Source organism: Delphinapterus leucas, chromosome 14 (assembly GCF_059928025.1).
Source record: "Delphinapterus leucas isolate spDelLeu-1000000601 "Yukka" chromosome 14, BTC_Dleu_Yukka2, whole genome shotgun sequence".
Taxonomy (NCBI): Eukaryota; Metazoa; Chordata; class Mammalia; order Artiodactyla; family Monodontidae; genus Delphinapterus; species Delphinapterus leucas.
The window spans coordinates 6410006-6427541 of NC_143142.1; the positions used below are offsets into that span (position 1 = coordinate 6410006).

At 44.8% G+C, this 17536-nt stretch overlaps 2 protein-coding genes across 5 annotated transcripts in view; both read right to left on the reverse strand.

Moving 5' to 3' along the window:
• The window catches only part of ATP6V0A2 (ATPase H+ transporting V0 subunit a2), a 38479-nt gene extending 22598 nt beyond the window's left edge, over positions 1-15881 (reverse strand). For 2 of the 4 annotated variants that reach the window (XM_089894392.1, XM_022597914.3), the window contains exons 1-6: positions 15579-15880; positions 10221-10299; positions 8131-8228; positions 5977-6114; positions 4866-4954; positions 3560-3686 (exon numbers count right to left, since the gene is read on the reverse strand). In XM_089894392.1, the coding sequence (XP_089750518.1) occupies positions 3560-3686; positions 4866-4954; positions 5977-6114; positions 8131-8228; positions 10221-10299; positions 15579-15695 (648 nt within the window). In that variant the 5' untranslated portion in view covers positions 15696-15880. Of the gene's footprint in view, positions 1-3559; positions 3687-4865; positions 4955-5976; positions 6115-8130; positions 8229-10220; positions 10300-15375; positions 15394-15578 lie in introns of those variants that run through there. The other 2 variants (XM_022597913.3, XM_089894393.1) reach the window with 2 other exon arrangements.
• A 172-nt stretch (positions 15882-16053) lies between these two features.
• Positions 16054-17536, reverse strand: part of TCTN2 (tectonic family member 2) — a 30458-nt gene continuing 28975 nt past the window's right edge. The window contains exon 18 of the mRNA XM_089894394.1: positions 16054-17533. Within this exon, the coding sequence (XP_089750520.1) occupies positions 17346-17533 (188 nt within the window). The 3' untranslated portion in view covers positions 16054-17345. The remainder of the gene's footprint in view (positions 17534-17536) is intronic.

The following is a 17536-nucleotide window of genomic DNA, read 5'->3' on the forward strand; positions in this document are numbered from 1 at the left end:
TTGTACAGTGGTTATATAAAATAGTGTCGTTATGAGGGGGCAACACACACATGTCCACGGCTTCCTCGCAGAAGGTCTGGAAGGAGCCTAATGAAAATGGGGATAGATATGCAGAAAGAGTGAGTGGAGTATATGTGGCAAAATGTTAATAATTGGGAAATCTGGGTGAAGAGACAGAAGACTTTGTTCTCTTCTGGCAACTTTTCTGTAAACTGAAATTATTTCAAAATAAACTATTGAAGAAACTACACAGGGGGGACTTCCCTGGTGGCACAGTGGTTAAGAATCCGCCTGCCAATGCAGGGGACATGGGTTCGAGCCCTGGTCTGGGAAGATCCCACATGTCGCGGAGCAACTAAGCCCGTGCACCACAACTACTAAGCCCACGCTCTAGAGCCCACGAGCCACAACTACTGAGCCCATGTGCCACAACTACTGAAGCCTGCGTGCCTACAGCCTGTGCTCCACAACAAGAGAAGCCACCACAATGAGGAACCCACGCATCGCAACGGAGAGGAGCCCCTGCTCGCCGCAACTAGAGAAAGCCCGTGCACAGTAACGAAGACCCAAAGCAGCCAAAAAATAAAATTAAAAAAAAAAAAAGTAATGTTTGTGAAATTCTTACCTAATAAACTAGGATATTCATGTCTAAAAAGTGTTTAAAAAAAAAAAAAAGAAAGAAAATACCCAGGGGGAAGAAAGAAATGGTATTTATAGTGCATCTGAATTTGAAGATTCCTTAACAATTTTAAAAATAGTACTGTGTCAGGGAATACAACCACCTAAGACATCATATGGAACACGGATGTATGCAACATAAAAAATACAAATCATAAAACCACATGAAACTGCCTGAGCCCAGCTCTGACAGAGAGACTGGTCAGCATCTAGAAACGATACTGACAAAGGGGAAAATGGCTAGAAATATGCTCTGGGGTCTGTAAGGACTTCAAGGGGTCGACCCAAAAGGTATTAAACATGACACTATAAATAAATCCTCGAACCTGAGTAAAAGTTACCAAATCAAATCTCATATCCTCCCCAGAACAAGGACTAACAGAATGCACACTGAAACATAAATAGCGACTCTCTCTAAGCAGGAGGATTACAGGTGACTGATTTTCTTCTTCATGTTTTCTATATTGTTCCCAATTTTCTAATAACGAGCACGCATTTCCTTTGTAATCATGGGGGAGGGAGGAGTTGTAGTTTCAAGAGAAAATCTGCCAATTATACTTCAACAAAAAAATTAGAAGTGAAAAAAAAGTAAAGAATTTTTTAAAAAAATATATATATCTCTAACCATGTCTCCATATTTCTTCACAGACATTTAATGCCCTTTAACAAATCCGGTAAAAACTCAGCACAAAAGAGCTTAGACACTGTATAGAAAAAAAATTTTTTTTACAGAGTAAATGCTCTGCATGAGAATGATGGATATGTTCTTTTAATTAAAGAAAAAACTCAAAGAACATGTAAATGCTACTTCAGAACAGTTTTAATCTTCACCTTTACATAGAGAGGTGTAATGGTCACAGGTGAAGGATAATCAACATATTGCTACTGGCAGTTTCAGGAGCCACAAAAAATATTACAGGTGTATGGTTAACGAACAGCTTGACTGATTAGATTTTCCAACCTGTGTGGTTTACTTAGGCTGAACCTTATGAAAATTATTTCACAGCCAAACTCCTTTAGGTGTCAAAACTATTAATCTTATAGCCAAAAATCCTGAGGCAAATCTAGGAAAGAAAACACGAACGCTTTTCTCAAAATTGAGAATCCCCAAGTTCCTTTCCTACCCTTAGTAGATCAGTTCATCCTCACTTAGACCAATATATAATAGTTATTTTTATGGTGAAGTCTTTAAAAAAAAAAAAATCACAGCTATTTTAAAAGGTAATGATGGCTTTGGCTGCCCTGCCTCCCTTCCTGAATAATTCATTCCTGAAGCCTTAGATGTGCATTGGGGATGGACCTGGGGGGGGGGGGAGGGCAACAGTGGCCCAGGGCAAAGTCAGAGCCCAAGCAAAGTGAGGAGGCCCTGCAGTCCACACTAGGGGACAACCCGGGCTGGGGGCTGGGGAACTCGGAGCTCCATGCAGAGAGAGGAGCGGGGCAGCAGAGATGGGAAATCAATGGGCAGACTGGTCACACACAAGGGGACTGATCAAATCAGTACATTAACAATAATGGGAGCCAAGTTTCCCACCACTGAAGAAAGGAGTTACAAACACAGAAAGAGAACAACTTAGAATGAACCCTGTGGTGTTGGACTGGAATTGGATGTAAACTCACAGTTTTCATATATACACACAGGTACAGAAATAAAGCTGTGAGTGTGTGTGAGCCGTGTGCGTGTGTGCGTCCTAGAGCTGTCCACTGACAGAGCTGGGAACAGCGACACCTCAGTCCCCACGGGCACACCCGGAGACCGCATCCTGGCTTCTAATTACCGTTCTCCACTAAAGAGAACCAGGTTCCTTGGAGAAATGGCTGATTCCAGAGCTGCGTGAGGGAAATTACAAGATGAATCGGGACATCTTGTTATGCAGGAAAGCAAAGAAGCATTCAAAAAATGATGGGAACATGTAAAAAGAAGATAAAAGCCAGCTAAATGGGCTCCAATGGCCAAATCTAGAGCATGTGAATATCAAAATAATTACAGTAACAGAGTATAACTCATTGAATAAAACAGGAAATAAATTAATGCACTGAAAATCTGATGAGAAATTGAGTACTTACAGAGTTTCAAAGCACCTCCCCCAAAACATGTACTAAATACAAAGGAAATGGAGTAATAAATTCACAGTGGAGAAGCTTAGGAGTCGCTACCTTGAGCAAGTGATCAAAGTGAACATCACTAGTAATGGGACAAAGGAATTGTGCACCCCTGATGGGAAGCAGCATCACTTCCTGCCCAAGACACATAACTTGAATCTAATCATGAGAAAACATCAGGCAAACCCAAACAGAGCGGCATTCTACCAAAATAAAAACCACTGGTCTGTAATAATTTTTAAAGGTCCAGGTCACGAAGGTCAAGGTAAGACTGAGAAATTATCCCAGAATGAAGGAGACCAAAGAGACATGACAATTAAGTCTAAGGCCTGATTCTAAACTAGATCCTTTGCTATAAAAGACAGTATTGTGGGAATTCCCTGGCGGTCCGGTGGTTAGGACTCCGAGCTTCCACTGCAGGGGGCCCGGGTTCCATTCCTGGTCGGGGAACTAGGATCCCGCGTGCTGCGCAGCCGCAAATAAATAAATGAATAAATAAATGCCAAAAAAAAAAAAAAAAAACAGACAGTGTTGGGACGGCTGGTGAAACCCAAACAGGATCTGAGGCTGGGAGGGTGGCGACGTATCCACGTCAACATCCCAGGCATACTATGGCGGTATGGGAGAGAGTCCTCCATGTTAAGAACTACCCCCCAAACGCATCCAAGGATGCCAAGGCACGTGGTGGACAGCTCACTGAAGTGCTCTGCTCTGCGCTGTGCCTCCAGCTTCAGCACAAAGTCCGCCACTGCTAAACGGGGAAGGGGTGCCCACTCACCGTTTCAGGGTCTTCCAGGGGCCCCTCCAGCTCTGCGTGCGTCACGATGCTGTGCCCTCTGCAGGCTCGCCACAGCGTTTTCCCGAATGCTTCAGCTTTCCCTTGGTTAATGAGGCCAGACACAAATCTGTGAGACACCAAAGGCTGTGGTCCAGTAAGCGCAATGAGGATTACCAAACCGCATGAAGAGGGCGGCGAAGCCCTTCACGCCTGCCCAAGTGCTGGCGATATCCTCAAAGCCCTCCAACTGCAAAATATCTGAAATGCTGCATAAAATATTTTTGAAACGTCCTCTTCAATGTAGAGCTGAGCCCATAATTTCGAGAAATTCTTGGATTCCAAAAATAAAACAGGACCTCGTAGCTGTGCCCTGATGTATTATACTGACCCAGTATCTTAAGGCCTTGGGTTTCAATGCCAGCAAGGGAGACAGGAGATGGGCTCTGGGTCGATATCAGGTGAAGAGATGGAACTGAACCCCCAATCCCCACAAAGTTGGGACTCTTGCCCCCCAACAAAGGGCTACACCTTAAGTGAATGGGTGGACTAGAAAAAAATCCACCTTGCAAAGGAGCCTACAAGCAAACTTGTTTATTTCGGCTTTGGTTTTGGAGAGAAGGGGAAGAGTGTTACTTGAGAATTTACAACCACACGTTAGGATGCATCAGGCAGAGAGAAAACAAACAGAAAAACAAAGAAACTCAAGCTGGGAAATTAACGTAAAATGATTCCAGGTAGGTAGAGTGCTCCCAAGTACCTGACATACATAAAAATAAGTTCTCTCTGAAAGAATACAGCCTCAAACTAAACATCATTGAATTCCTACACATAAGGAATAGAGGAACAGTTCATAATAAAAAGAAATCACAAATCACGTGAGGAAATAAGTTACCATTAGTTCAAGTAAACAGAGAGAGTGAACAGTAGAAAGACACCCTTAAAATACGATTAATAAATTAACCAACTCAGTTTAGCCCCTATGTTTCCACCAAACAAAACAGGACTTGACGCTTCAATGACCAATTATTTTAGGCTATGGAGTAACGAAGAATGGCATAACTGGCATAAATTCCTTCTTTCCACCTCATTATACTGAAAGAAGAAATTCCCATCGTATTTAGCTAAAAGGTCAATACAGCTGAGTGATTCAACTCAACAAATACAGGAGTACAGTGTTTTCTTAAATATTCACTTTCTTTCATTCCACCACAGGCTTTCAGATGGTGGCCGTGCTTCCACTCAACACAGCTCGTCTCCCACTGACAAGAAGGACAGTGTAAAGCTCGACCCGCCAGTTGTCACTTACCCCAGTTTTGCTCCCAGCCTCTGCATACAGCTGTAGTCCAACAAAGAATCGTTCTCCAAGGGAGGGAATTCTTCGTAAGTGGGTTCAAACTACAAAGAGATATGAAACCAAGTGTGTCTCACTGAAAGTGACACTTTAATTCTCAAGTTGTGTTTCCAAACAAGTTTGCAGGGCATGGGAACTCAGATCTGGGTGCCAAGGCCCCAAGGTAACTCAGACACGTAACTCAGCTCTGATAGATAAAGAGCATAGCTTCCCTGTCTCTTATTTGTAAGCTAGTTGAAGACATTTACTTAAAAGTATAGTTATAATTTATGTCATTGCCTTAATCCAAGACAGAGTAACTGTATCAGAGGTCACCGCTACAGGAAGTGAAACAAAGTTCATAAGGGACATACTTCTCCCCTCTCTGATACTCAGCTGAGTACTGTACTACTGCATAGGCTGTTCTTTATTCCCATACAGATTTTTTTTTTTAATTCCATTACTCTCAGCAATTTGAGAAGGAAAAAAAACAAACTAAATTATAGAGTTTGACTTCCAGTGTTCAATTTTTTCTCATGATCGTAAGATTTTTTCAACTGCAAACTAAAGCATTTCATGAATAGGAAGTGGTTATGTTTAAAACAAACCAACAAAGAAGAGGCTTAAAGCTTCTTTTAATGTCATATAATCCAACTGAAAGATAAAGGTAAGATCAAAATGTATCTCATTTTTTTTTTAATGTATCTCTTTTTTTTTTTTTTTTTTTTTAATTTTTAGCTGCGTTGGGTCTTCATTGCTGTGCACAGGCTTTCTCTAGTTGCGGCGGGCGGGGGCTATTCCTTGTTGAGTAAGGAGTATCTTTTCCAATGAGGAAGTCCCTCTATCTCTTTTAAAAAGCAACACCTCTACAGGAGTTGATAACAAAACCCGAAACTTTACGGGAACGAGAATTTTATAAAAGAAATATACTTCTGGGACTTCCCTGGTGGCCCAGTGGTGAAGACTCCGCGCTTCCACTACAGGGGGCACGGGTTTGATCCCTGGTCAGGGAACTAAGAACCTGCGTGCCGCGTGGCGCAACCAAAAGAAAGGAAGAAATGCACTTCCTCCCGAGCATCGCCAGCACCTGCACGTCGCGCCTGACGAAGGCCTTGCTCACTCGCAGCACGTGGGTGTACTCGGTCAGCTCCAGAAGGTTCTTCCTCAGCCTCTCCTTGTTCTTCGTGACCTCCCTCAGCTCAGCCTCCAGCTTCTGCAACTGCTCCTGAAATGAAACGGCAGCAGGGTTAGTTCCAAGTCTGGTTCTAATACTCTTTTCACAGTACCCCAGAACTAGTAGAGGTTTTAAAAAGCCATAATGTATGAGAGTTTGATAGGGATATGAAAACAGCCACAGGTTTATTTTTTTTTTTTTTTTTTTTTGCGGTATGCGGGCCTCTCACTGTTGTGGCCTCTCCCGTTGCAGAGCACAGGCTCCGGACGCGCGGGCTCAGTGGCCATGGCTCACGGGCCCAGCCACTCCGCGGCATGTGGGATCTTCCCGGACCGGGGCACGAACCCGTGTCCCCTGCATCGGCAGGCGGACTCCCAACCCCTGCGCCACCAGGGAAGCCCAGGCACAGATTTTTAAAGTCCATCATCTGCTGCATGTTAATCCAGGTACCTGTGACGACAAGCGCGCAGATGCCGTGATGACTATGAGTGCCCTACGGCTGGACCCAATCTCTAATCTCAGGTCCTGTCATTTCTTCTGGTTTCCCTTCATCTGCTTATCCATTACCAATACACCAAAGAGTTTTCCTTTTTCAAGACTACATTTCCTTTTATTTGCAACACAGAAAAATTTTAGGTAATCTTTCCCAAACATATTATTCCTGGTCTCTAGCTTAAGAGTTTCTATGCAGCTTCACTTAACACAATTAATTAAGCATAAAAATACTTGAGAACAAATCTTCTTTAACAATTAGTTATATACCAAGCATCCTTAACAATCCTTAAGTATTAAAATGATAGAAGCAGAAATCTGTAAAACAACACACGGTATTCAGACAAATCACCTGACACGCTACATTCAGTTCTTGTGTTCTGCCTTATATAAACGATAAGCAGCCGGTAATCACTATATTTGTAATTACATCAAAAGCAACACACCAAACAGGCCAAACCAGATGACTGCTCTCATCTGACTGTACAGTTCTCTCTAGAGTCCATTCATATACCAACTGTTAAATGACATCCTCCCAGAAAAACGAACAGAGCAGCCAGCAATGGAACGGTCCTAATCATACAGTACTAATTGTTTTAGAAGAGCTGTAAAGGGCTCTAGTCTATTTCCCAGCGTGATGAATTATCAGATGACTAGAGCAAAACCTCAGGAGATAATTCATGGGGGGAAAGGGGGGATGCTAATGTACAAGCCTGTGCTCTCACGGTGGTGGGGGACTCCAGAAGAAGGAATTTCATTCGCTGCCCATGGGGAACCACCTGGCACCTTCACACGAGCTTCTGAAAATTAGAGGGGGAAGGGTCAGGGTGAACTGGGGAGAATGCGAAGGGCACAGGTCTGAAGCCTCCGTGACTTGCAGCAGGAGAGGCTTGCTAAGGCCTGCACAGGCCCGGAGGTCACATCACATGAGCCCAGATCTCACAACCTAACTCTTGCTAGTCTCTGTTCAATACCACCTGTCTTACATTTTATTTTTTTCTAATATATTCTTTTTTTTTTTTAATTTATTTTTATTTTTGGCTGCGTTGGGTCTTCGTTGCTGCACACGGGCTTTCTCTAGTTGCAGCAAGCGGGGGCTACTCTTCGTTGCTGTGCGCAGGCTTCTCATGGTGGCTTCTCTTGTTGTGCAGCACAAGCCCTAGGCACGCGGGCTTCAGTAGCTGTGGCTTGGAGGCTCTAGAGCACAGGCTCAGTAGTTGTGGCACACGGGCTCTACAGCGCAGGCTCAGTAGTTGTGGCGCAGGGCTTAGTTGCTCCACAGCATGTGGGATCTTCCCGGACCAGGGCTTGAACCCGTGTCCCCTGCATTGGCAGGTGGATTCTTAACCACTGCACCACCAGGGAAGCCCTGTCTTACATTTTAAAAGAAAACCGAATTCCAGTTAAAATTTATCACAGATAACCTGTTACTGAGAATTAACCATAATACGGTCTTTTGCTTTTCATTCCACAGTTTTGAGAAGAAAGGCAGAAAAGCACAAGACAATATAAAGTAAGTGAATAAGCAGTCTCTGAGGTCAGTGACCTAAAACCGCTTCTTCAGAAACCAGTTACCTGCATTTCGAGCACTTGTTTCAGGGGTGGTGCAGGAGGACTGGTCTCTCCCTCAGGGAGGGGAATATCAGCTCTATTAATTTCCTGCACCAAATATGCTGTGGAAATAAAAGTTAAACAAATTAGACTCAAAAACTTACTACAGGACATTTCAGTGAGAACATTTTACATCCCAACCTTTCCCAGGTCATCTAAAAACTAATGTCTAAATGCATAAAATCTTGCCTGTCCCAACTGACTGATAGGATGCCTTTTGCAGCCTTGTTTCCAAAGATCTGCAAAATAATGCTGCCTAGAGAGATCAGCGTGCAGTGACAAAACAAACAGTAACCTGGATACACATTTTCTGAAATTCCCCACGTCCTTCATTTCTAAAACTCTAGTTAAAGAACTTTGGAGTCACAGTTGCCTCTGCACCTGTATAGGAAGCAGAAGGTTAAGGACACACTTGGAAGTGCAGGAATAATCCAATGATGGACCTATAATCGTCCCCACCAGAGACGTCAGTGCAACCTCCCTGCAGACACCATTAGGAGGAAATACACATCCATCAGGAAAAACACATCCTCTATCAGTCTCCTCTATAAGGAGGAGACCACAAGACAGAAAGTCAGGTTCTCCTGAGTCCCCAGTTAGCCGTGATGTTTTAACTTAGAGCAACTTACACTGCCTTCTCTACTTACATTAAAAACTAGATTCATGAAACTAATAATGAACCAGCCAAAAAAAACTTAATTTCTTTAGTTTACATTTTCAATTCCATGAAGCGTTCTTTTCCTTAGGATAAAAGTCATAATACCCGGTAAAGTCATTACCAGATATAATATTTTGGAGAAATGTTAACTAGTTATTTTATTAGAAAGAGAGAGAGAGAAAGAAAAAGAGAAAGAAAGAAAGGAAGGAAGGAAGAAAGGGAGAAAGGGAAGGAGGAAGGGAGAAGGGAGGAAGAAAAGCGATGATGTCTTACCCATAAGATAGCAAAGGAAGCACTGGGTTTAACAGCTTTCTGGAAATGGATGTAAATTTTTTTAACCTATTTTTTATACCTAAATTTACTTGAGAGTTCATTTTCTTTTTAAGTCTGCATTCTTTTTGAAATAGTCTAAGCTACAGGAAGTCCTGGACACGTCTAATGTGTTGTCACTCCTGCCCCGCCTTTGAAAACTCATTCCAAATATACGACCTGTCCAATGACTTATATATATGGCAAGGATGGGGATGTGGTATCACCCTGCCCTACATGATCCACACAAATAACTGGGACCTCAAACAATATGCAGACGACTAGACTTCAGATGACTAACAGGTTTCTTTCGATCTTAAAAATCCCCAATTAAAAAATATAAAATCCACAATAATTAACTGCTATTAGAAATCATTCCAAAAGTCATCTTCTCTCCCCTCCTCAACACTCTCACTCCCAGGTTTTTCTGTTCATCCCTCTAAAAACAAATTTGGTACTTTAGACAATTACTGGCATCGTTCCCCCCCCTCTCTATTTCAGTCAGAATTTCAAGGTTTGAATTGATACAGACTATTTTATTTTAGGCTAAGACGTTAAAGGTTTTACGGCTGAGTTTTAATGGTTAACAGTCAGAGAGCACTGATCTCTGCAAAGGAAGCCCTGAAAAAAAGGAAATTATAACCAATGTATCTGCCATTTCCTACCTCCCCTGTTCTCTGATATAATTTTAAGTAATCTATTAATGTGTATACAATGTTTTTAAGTTATAATAGATTACAAGGGATTGGCTAAATAAATTATAGCACATTAATACCATAAAATACTATGCAACCATTATAAACAATGATGAGTCAATCTGTTTATTGACATGAAAAGATGTGAAAGTACCATCAAATGAGAAACAAAGCTAATAACAAAATAACCTGACCATTATGTACGTAAATCCTTACTTGTATAGATGAACAGTAAAAAAATATATAAACCTACATAATAGTGAATACATGAATGGTGAGAATATGGACGACTTCTTTTTTCCTTTCTACTTGTCTAGATTTTCTAATTTTTCTAAAGTGAACAAGGTTTACTTATATAACAATAATTATTTAAGTTATTAAAATAAACTTACCCAATATTCGCTCTAGTTCTTCACACCTCTTCACCTCACCAACAAATTTTCTTTGGAAAGAACTTACATTCTGGTTCAGCTGAGAAAAAGATGAAAATTTTGCTTTGAATTTTCTACAGTTTAAAAATAAACTTGATTTTATAAATAAAATATGATAGTCAAGGGTTTGGGGGGAAGCATATCCTTGTATACTACTGAATAGGAGTATAAACTGACACATCTTTTCTGGAAAGCCATTTGGCAACTGTTACCAAAAAAAAAAGCCTGAAAAGTATCCTCTGGCCCAGAAATATCCCGTGAAGAAATTCAACCTAAAGGAACAAACTATGGATACGGACCAAAATGTATCTAAAAGAGCATCCACCTCAGGGATAGAGAAAAAATGCTTAACAGTGGAAAACTGGTTAAAGAAATCACAGTCTATATCCACACTGGGCAACACTACTCAGTAGTGAAAAGGAACAAACCGACAAAACAACAGCACAGAGGATGTTCAGAAACATGATGTGAATGAAAGACACAGAAGGCCACATATTGTGTGACTCCATTCCTATGAAATGTCCAAGAAAGGAAAACCTAGAGGCAGAAAGTAGGTTAGTGATTGCCTGGGTCTTGGGGTAGGGAGGGGGATGACCTGTAAATGAGCATAAGGGACCTTATTGGGATGATGTGACGGCCTAAAACTGGATTGTGGCAATGGACATGCTACTCAGAAAATTTTCTAAAAACCAACGAATTGTACGCTTGAAACGGGTGAATTTTATGACACACATCAATAAAGTTGGATAAAAATTATGGCTCAGTAATATAACTGATTACTATGCACTTATTAAAAAGTATGTTTTAAATGATGAGGTATTTGATTATATTAAGAAATTATTATTAAAATTTTTAGGTATGATAATGGTATTGTGGTTATGATTTTTTTAGGGTCCTTACCTTTTAGAGATATTTATGAGTGAAATTATACAACTGGGATTTGCTTCAAAATGATCTTGTCTGATGGGTGGGGTTTTTTTGGGTTTTTTTGGACCACACGGCTTTTGAGATCTTAGTTCCCCAACCAGGGATCAAACCCGGACCCGGCAGTGAAAGCGCCGAGTCCTAACCACTGGACCCCCAGGGAAGTCCCACCATTGGTTTATAATATGGGTCCACAGTTCACTGTTCCCATATACTCTCCCCTTTACTTAACATCTTATCAGGACTTCCCTGGTGGCGCAGTGGTTAAGAATCCTCCTGCCAATGCAGGGGACACAGGTTTGAGCCCTGGTCCGGCAAGATCCCGCATGCAGCGGAGCAACTAAACCCACGAGCCACAACTACTGAGCCTGCGTTCTAGAGCCCACGAGCCACAACTACTGAGCCCCTGTGCCACAACTACTGAAGCCTGCGCACCTAGAGCCCGTGCTCCGCAACAAGAGAAGCCACCGCGATAAGAAGCCCGCGCACCACAACAAAGAGTAGCCCCTGCTCGCCACAACTAGAGAAAGCCCGTGCGCAGCAACGAAGACCCAACGCAGCCAAAAATAAATAAATTTATTAAAACAAAAACATCTTACCATATAAAGCTTAAAACCATAAAAAAATTGTAAAACAATATTTAATAAAATGAGGAAATTAGTCATGCATGATTTGTGTGTGAAAAAAGACTAAAGATATTATCAGTGTGGCTCCAATTATCTAAAAATACCTATGTACATACATTTTAAAATATTACTAGAGGGATTCCCTGGTGGCGCAGTGATTAAGAATCCGCCTGCCAATGCAGGGGACGCGGGTTCAAGCCCCGGTCCGGGAAGATCCCACATGCTGCGGAGCAACTAAGCCCGTGCGCCACAACTACTGAGCCTGTGCCCTAGAGCCTCCAAGCCACAGCTACTGAAGCCCGCGCGCCTAGAGCCCATGCTCTGCAACAAGAGAAGCCACCGCAATGAGAAACCCACGCACAGCAACAAAGACCCAACGCAGCCAAAAATAAATAAATTTATTTTTAAAAATTAATAATAATATTAGAAAAATAATGTTTGATTGGACAATATGAACCAAAAAGGTAAAGTGTTTGTTTCTAGGTAATGGGATCATGGAAATTAGTATCTCATGCTTCCCAAATTTCCCACAATGGACGTATATTACTTTCACAATCTTTTAAATTACAGTAATCATTCATGTTGAAAGGCATTTGGGGCAAGAATTTTACCTTCACTCCGTGCAGCATTATACTGGGCACTCAAAAAGGAGAATTAGAAACATGCTTCAGCTTGGCATGAAGCTGCTTGAACAACCTGAGAATGTCTATCCCAAAGGCTTGGTTCTTGTTCAGTTTTTGGAAATTTTTTTTAAAGAGTTAACCAGAAGAAAGATAAAAATTTGAATTTCACTTGTTTGTCACATTCGCATTCATTTCTGGAAGTCATATTAATCCAAAGTAGTAACCACTTTCGAGTCCTAATGATGCAGACACAATCTATCTCAATAGAACTAAGAATGAGCAGAGGAAGCTACCCATCAAAAGCTGTCTATTAATGACATGACTTCTCAGTTTCACTGTCTTTTTCGTCAATATCAAACACTAACTCAAATTGGACACTATGGTTCCACATATAGAATCTTCACGAAGAGGCAAATTTCTGTGGCAACAACACACACGATTGGATCTGACATCCACCGTCACCATCTTACACAGTACGTTAACTGGTTTTTTCTGTTGCACGGTTTCTTTTATAAAGTTTTGCTTCTATTTTCTTTTTAGGGAGGCAACAGCACCTTTAATTCCAGGCTAACGCTATAAAGTACATTTTTTTAAATTTATTTATTTATTTTTGGCTGTGTTGGGTCTTTGTTGCTGTATGCAGGTTTTCTCTAGTTGTGGAGAGCCAGGGCTACTCTTTGTCACGGTGTGCGGGCTTCCCATTGCGGTGGCTTCTCTTGTTGCGGAGCACAGGCTCTAAGCGCGCGGGCTTCAGTATTGCAGCACGCGGGCTCAGTAGTTGTGGCTCGCAGGCTCTAGAGTGCAGGCTCAGTAGTTGTGGCGCACGGGCTTAGCTGCTCCGCGGCATGTGGGATCTTCCCAGACCACGGATCAAACCTGTGCCCCCTGCACTGGCAGGCGGATTCTTATCCACTGCGCCACCAGGGAAGCCCTATGAAGTACATTTTAATGCAGATTCGTTTTAACACTAACATTTAACCTAGAAAAACCAGCAGAGGCTGCCTGGTGCTGTTGTGACTGGTATCAACGCCACCCATCTTCCCACTCCAGCAGCTAATGGACAAAAGGTGAACGCTGTCCTCAAATTCCAGACCCTTAGAAAAGAGAGATGGACTTGCCCTTCACTGAGTCCTACTGGTGAGTTGAATAACCTTTCTTTTCCAGGTCTTCTCTTTGGCTGTCACTACAGAAACCCTTGCCCTGCCTCCTCTCCCTTAGAAGGATCACTAAAAGGAAAGGCGGAAACTCTCCAGCCTGTGCAAATCAGAAAAGACGGACGTCAGGGATCCCACCTGGTGAGCGCAAAGTCAGGAAGAAATTCCAGAAGAGCAGAAGTGTCAGGTGACAGAGCTTTCTGCACTAGCACTGGTGCTGCTTGACAGTCATCCCAAAGACAGACAGACAGACACACACACACACACACCCCTGAGCTCCGAAAACCTAGCATCACACAAAGAAGAGCTCACTTTAACACGGCAGCTTTATTTTACTTCTGGAAAAAGATGAACTGCACTTTCTTTTTCTTTCCCCAATTTTCAGTTTAAAAGAATCCCAAGTGTCCCCTACTACCTAATGTAATGGCACTCAATGAAACTTGCATCTTTGCGGTAATTAGGGTGTTTGTTCAAACCTCTAAGATTTAAGCTTGATTTAAGCCTCTTGGCCTGAGTACTAACAGGATGGAAGAAATCTACCTGTTATAAAGAAGGAAGCCCATTTCTCTCACAACTGTTTCCTGAATCTTTCGGGTGCTACTAAGTCACAGCTCAGCACAGCAGCACCTGCCAGCAAAGTGGGCACTGCGTGCTGAAGCCCAAATGGCTCCAGGAACCAGGAAGAGCTGGGCCTTCTCTGCAGCCTCGCCTCCCACTCAGGAGTTTCTCTCTGACCTGGCAGTTGCCTTGTGAGGCCAACCCAGGGATCAACGACACCAGATCTTAGGTACGGGTGGTTCCCTCTTGAAACTAAGGAGCCCTCAGAAAGACGAAGGGAAACCAGAGGAGATGAAAGCTGGGTCCCAGGAAATAAAATGTTCATCCAAGTGAATTCCAGTTCAATTAGCAAAGGTCCTGCTTCATAATCTCCCTTTCACACTGCTCTTTTCCTTCAGGGCACTTATCACAGTTCATAATCAGTGTGTCTCTCCTACATTGTGAGCAACAAAAACACAGGGACTTTGTCCACCCTGCTCACCCCTGAGTCCCCAGCACCAAACTCCGTGTCTGCAACAGAGCAAGCACTCAATGAAAGCTTGTTCATTCATTCCACAAAGGCATACTAGTGCCCACAAAGTCAGGGACTGTACTCAGGAATCAGGAATAAACCAGGCAGGCAAGGCCATTACCCCACACCCCGGGGGGGCTGACAGTCCACGGTGGAGACAAACAATAAATAAACAGATATATAAACAAGGGTTTTTTACTACTTGCTGGGAAGACAGGTCTCATTCAACAAATTCTGACTGCACTCCAACTCCTTCCTAGGCAGTGTTATGTACATCATCAGGTATCGGTGAACAAAAACGACAAAAATCCCGCCCCTCAGGAGCTTACACCAAATTCATTCCCAGTTCAGGCTCCTGGCTCTTCCAGTTCCCTCCACCTGGGACCTTGTTCCCCCACATCTAACCAGCGCCGGCTCCTGCCCATTCAGGTCTCAGCCCAAGAACACTTCCTCAGAGAGACCTCTCTGACCACCCCCAACTGAGGCACTATCTCATCCCCCCGTTTTATTTTCTGTATAGCAAACATATTCCTGTTTACGTATTCATTTACTTAATATTTCTCACGTTCCCCCTGCCCCGTAAGTCCCAGAAGGGCTCCAAGAGGCCTTATCAGATTTGTTCTCCCGCTTAGCCCAGTGCCTGGCCCAGAGTCGGTGCTCCGAAGCATCAGATGGCACGACCCGAGTGGACGAAGACGACGCGGAGCGTTCCTAACTAACCCGGCCTGGGCGGCCGCGGACCAAACATTCGGCGACCCTCGGCTCGGGCCCCGCTCTGCGGAGGTTCTGGCCGGAAAGTGGACCTCAGCTTCTCCGTATGGGAAATGGGCGCCCAGGCGCCCACGGAAAGGAGGCCCGAGCGAAAGCCTCGATGCGGGAGTTCCGCGGGCAGGTGCGGCCCGCATCTCCCGGGCGACACTCACGTCTCGAAACTGGACCAGGCCCTTCTCGCCCAGGGCGCTGAGGCACTCGTAGGCCGTGCCGGACTGCAAGAAGAGCTGCGCCAGGCACATGGTCTCGCTCCGGAACAGGGACCCCATGGCTGGCCGGCCCGCGCCCCCGCGGGGCCCGAAGGGCGGCAACGGCTCCGGGCCGCGCGGGCCCGCACGGTCAGCTGGGGCGGCCCAGAGCTCGGGCTTCTCCTGCGGCCTGGCCGTAGCCCCGCACCATGGGACTCCGGTCTGCACCAACCACCCCCGGTCCCGCCGCCGCGGACGCCGCTCCAGGCGCCGCCAGAGCCGCCCTCGAGGCCCCGCCCCCTGGCTACAGCCGGTTCCGGTTCCGCCCCCCCCCCCGCGCTCTTGCCCCCCCCCAACCACCACCCACCCCGCCGGCCGACCAATGGCGCCCGGAGTTGCGGACGACGGCGGCGCAGGCTGCGGGGCCAAACGGCGCAAACCCGGCGGCATTGCGGGGGGTCACGGAACCTGTCCGGACTCCGACCAAAAGCTGCCACTCGCTCCGCTGTTCACAGCTTTTTAAAAGGAGTTTTACTGAGTTTACGTGCCATAAAGTTCACCCGACTGGAGTATACAATTTTGTGATATTTAGTAAAGTTACAAAGTTGTGCAGCCATCGTCACGATCAATTTTAGAATATTTCCATCAACCCCAGAAGGATTCCTCCTGCTCGGCTGCAGTCAATCCCCTTCCCGTCCCCAGGCTCCGGGCAATCGCTAAACAACTTCTTCTCCATAGATCTGCCTGTTAGGATATTTCCTATCAACAGAGTTACACCCTGTGCGGTGTTTGCAGCTAGCTCCTGCCGCTGGCTTTTCTCTGGGGTCCTGGCCTGTGTGCGGACCAGAAAGCAGGGTCTGATGCCAGGCTGCTCTTGCCTTATACGCTCCTGCACACAGCAGCTACAGAGATCTCTGGCAGGACGAAAATGGGAATGTGAGCCTACTGAAAATCCTCTGGCTTCTCCCACCGCGTTCGGAGTAAAATCCAAACTTCTCACTACGGCCAGCAAGACCCCACCGGGTCTGGCCTCTGATTTCCACAAGCCCTGGTCTCCACCTGCCTGCCCTGGGCTCCCTTTGCTCCCCTACTCCTGCTTTCTTTCTCTTTCCAGGTGGGTGCACTTGAACTTGCTGACCCTTCCCCTGTCTCTGCCTAGAATACCCTTCTCCCGGACCTCAAAATTAGCTCCTACAAGTCTCAGCTCAAATGTCCCTGCCTCTGAGGGGCTGTTCCTGACCAGTAGCGGGAGTAGCCCTACCACCCCACTCCACCACAGTCCTGTTTTATTTTCTTCATAGCACCTACCACTGTCTGACATTATCTTCCTTTATTGCGGGTTTTCTCCCACTGGAAATGTAAACTCTGGACAAAACAAGTTGCCTGCCATTTCAGTAAACAAAGGATGTTGCAGCCATCAAGCCCTCAGCCACTGCAGCTGCCCCCAGTCGTTCACCCTGCGGGGATTCAGAATGGAGAGAAACAGGATACTGACCCTACATAGTTAAGATGCATATCAAAGGAAAAATTTCCATGACCCCAGACTCTTGCATCTTCCCATACATAGAAAAGCACTAAAATCCTTAATTTGTGACGACTGTTTTTTTATGATTAGCAGTAATCTTTTGATGTTCAACTACTTGTTTTTTTTTAAACAGAAACTCCTGGCTCTTCCTTTACCTCTTCCAAACAGCTCCTCAGCTGAGAGGCTGCCTTCCAGAGCTGTAGTCCTCAGTAAGATCCCCGAATAAAACAGAATTCTCGGGACTTCCCTGGTGGCGCAGTGGTTGCGAGTCCGCCTGCCGATGCAGGGGACACGGGCTCGTGCCCCGATCCGGGAAGATCCCACACGCCACATGCCGTGGAGCGGCTGGGCCTGTGAGCCATGGCCGCTGAGCCTGCGCGTCCGAAGCCTGTGCCTG